This window comes from Patagioenas fasciata, chromosome 4 (assembly GCF_037038585.1).
Source record: "Patagioenas fasciata isolate bPatFas1 chromosome 4, bPatFas1.hap1, whole genome shotgun sequence".
NCBI lineage: Eukaryota > Metazoa > Chordata > Aves > Columbiformes > Columbidae > Patagioenas > Patagioenas fasciata.
Genome location: NC_092523.1, coordinates 26,042,877 through 26,045,000, shown reverse-complemented (window position 1 = coordinate 26,045,000; position 2,124 = coordinate 26,042,877). Strand labels below are relative to the sequence as shown.

Genomic DNA, 2,124 nt, shown 5'->3' with positions numbered 1-2,124 from the left:
CTCCCGAGACGACGAGAGCAAGGAGGCCAAGAGCACCGACCCCGACAGCACCGGCGGCCCCGGCCCTAACCCCAACCCCGCGCCCAGCTGCGGCGGAGGCGGCGGTGGCGGACCCAGCCCTGCTGCCGGGCAGGGAGCGGCGGGGCCCGGCGGGCCAGGGGGGGAGCCGGGTAAGGGAGCGGCGGGGCCAGGCGGGCTGGCGGCGGCGGGGCCGGGTCAGGGCTGGGCGCCGGGGCCCGGGCCCATCACCTCCATCCCCGACTCGTTAGGCGGCCCTTTCGCCAGCGTCCTCTCCTCGCTGCAGCGGCCCGGCGGCACCAAAGGCAGCCTCGTCAAGAGCGGCATGTTCTGAGCGGCAGCGGCGGCGGCCCCTCCCGCTCATTAGTATCCGCCGCCCGCCCATAGTAATGACCAGGGGCTCGGGCTGCGCCGGGCTTCGCGGGGCAGGGACCCTGCGCCCCGTGGGGGGCCGCGCCCGGCTCCCCTCGTCCCCGGCCCGGCGGCGGGGCCGGCCCCGCAGCGCCTCCGCTGGGGCGGGGATTGGGGGGGGGTGCGGCCGCGCAGGGGGCGCTGCGCGGGTGCGGAGGAGGCGGCGGGCCGCGGAGACTGTGCCTGCGGGCGGCCCGGCGGCTGGGGAGGGCGCCTTGCCCGCCCGTGGGGTGTTTTTTTTAAGCTCCTTTCCACGGTCAGCCCGAGCGACAAAGTGTCTTCTCCATCCCCCCGCGACCGCCACCCCCCCGCTGTCCCCCGGCTCCGCGCCCGGGGGCGTTTCTTACTCCTCCGTTCGGTGTCACTGTCCCTCAGTTGGGTCTTGGGTCTTTCCGTTGCCGCCGCCGGCGCCCCGCCGGGCTCGGCCCTTGCAGGGCTCGCGCCCCTCATGGCGGACGGCTTGTATTTATTATTAATTATTATTAATTATTATTATTACACGGTTCACGCAGTTTTTAGGCATCTCCGTTAGGGTTTTCTAATTTTATTTTAAAAGGCACAAACTATAGCTCTTAGTTGAATGTTGGCAGGTATGCTTCCTCTTTTTCCGTGTCTTTCTACAACTGTGTTCTGTGACTCAACTGTATAGTGTTAATATCAGTACAGACTTGTCTAGTTGACCGTATAAATAATGTTTTCCCTTCTCGTAGTCTCTATGGCGTGTCTTTATGGAGAAATAAGGTTCTCTTCGGTTCGGTTCCCTTTGCGTTTAGAGAGACCAGGTTCAGGCAATGATATATATTTTTGTTATCGGTTGCATGTCGTCTCATTTTCTTTCCTTTTCCCTACCTGTTGGAATATGTTTGTGAGCATAATCGTCATAAATTATGTTCAGGGTTTTCAGATTTATTTATATGTGGTTAAAATGAATGCTTCTATTTAAAAGGGGAAATATTTCTACATGTGCATATAGTTTTCCAAGAGTGTACCATTAATTGATTGTTGATAATAAAAACCAAAAGCAAATATAGCACTGTAGCTCTTCTGACTTCTTGTCAGGGCTTTATTTAGGGGGAGGGCTCGTTTGTTGTTTGTTTGTTGGGTTTTGTTTTGTTTTTTTTTTTTTTTCTGACAAAGATCGAAGGTGCACATCGCAGAGTCTGGACTGAGTCATCAAAAGGAGATGGGCTCAGTAGCATTATATTTAATCTCTGTTACCGTCAGGAAGACCATAACTGCGGGGCCCATCATTACTGCCTCATTGTACGGTTATTAATTATTTGTAAACAGGCTGGCTGGGGGGAGGAAGGATACGTCAAATCTGACCTTTTGTCGCTACCTCGAAAATTGGAGATGGCAAATATTAAGCGATATCCGTTAAAAGATTTTTTTTTAATTGGGGGAGGGGTGTGTGTGTGTGCATAAACTACCGGTCTGGTTTGTCAATGGATAAAACATACTGCAGGCCGGCTGAGAGCTTTCGCCAGCCATTGTACCAGCAGGAGGAAGTTAAAACTGCCTTTACAGGTCTGCAACTTTTCGGAAACGGTTCTTTTGCTTAAACCCTCAGCTTACACCGAGCGCAGGTAGAGGGGCCGTCCGCGGGGACCAGTCCCTGTTCCTGCCCGGGCCAGGAGTCGTCCGACAGCCTCACACCTGGGGACCCGCTTTGTTTTACCCCCCGGCAGTAGGAGG

General features: G+C 56.2%; 1 protein-coding gene across 1 annotated transcript in view; it reads left to right on the top strand.

The window, feature by feature from the left end:
- Positions 1 to 1,447, top strand: part of PHOX2B (paired like homeobox 2B) — a 3,479-nt gene extending 2,032 nt beyond the window's left edge. The window contains exon 3 of the mRNA XM_065837196.2: positions 1 to 1,447. This exon is cut by the window's left edge and continues 104 nt beyond it. Within this exon, the coding sequence (XP_065693268.1) occupies positions 1 to 352 (352 nt within the window). The 3' untranslated portion in view covers positions 353 to 1,447.
- The last annotated feature ends 677 nt before the right edge of the window (positions 1,448 to 2,124 follow it).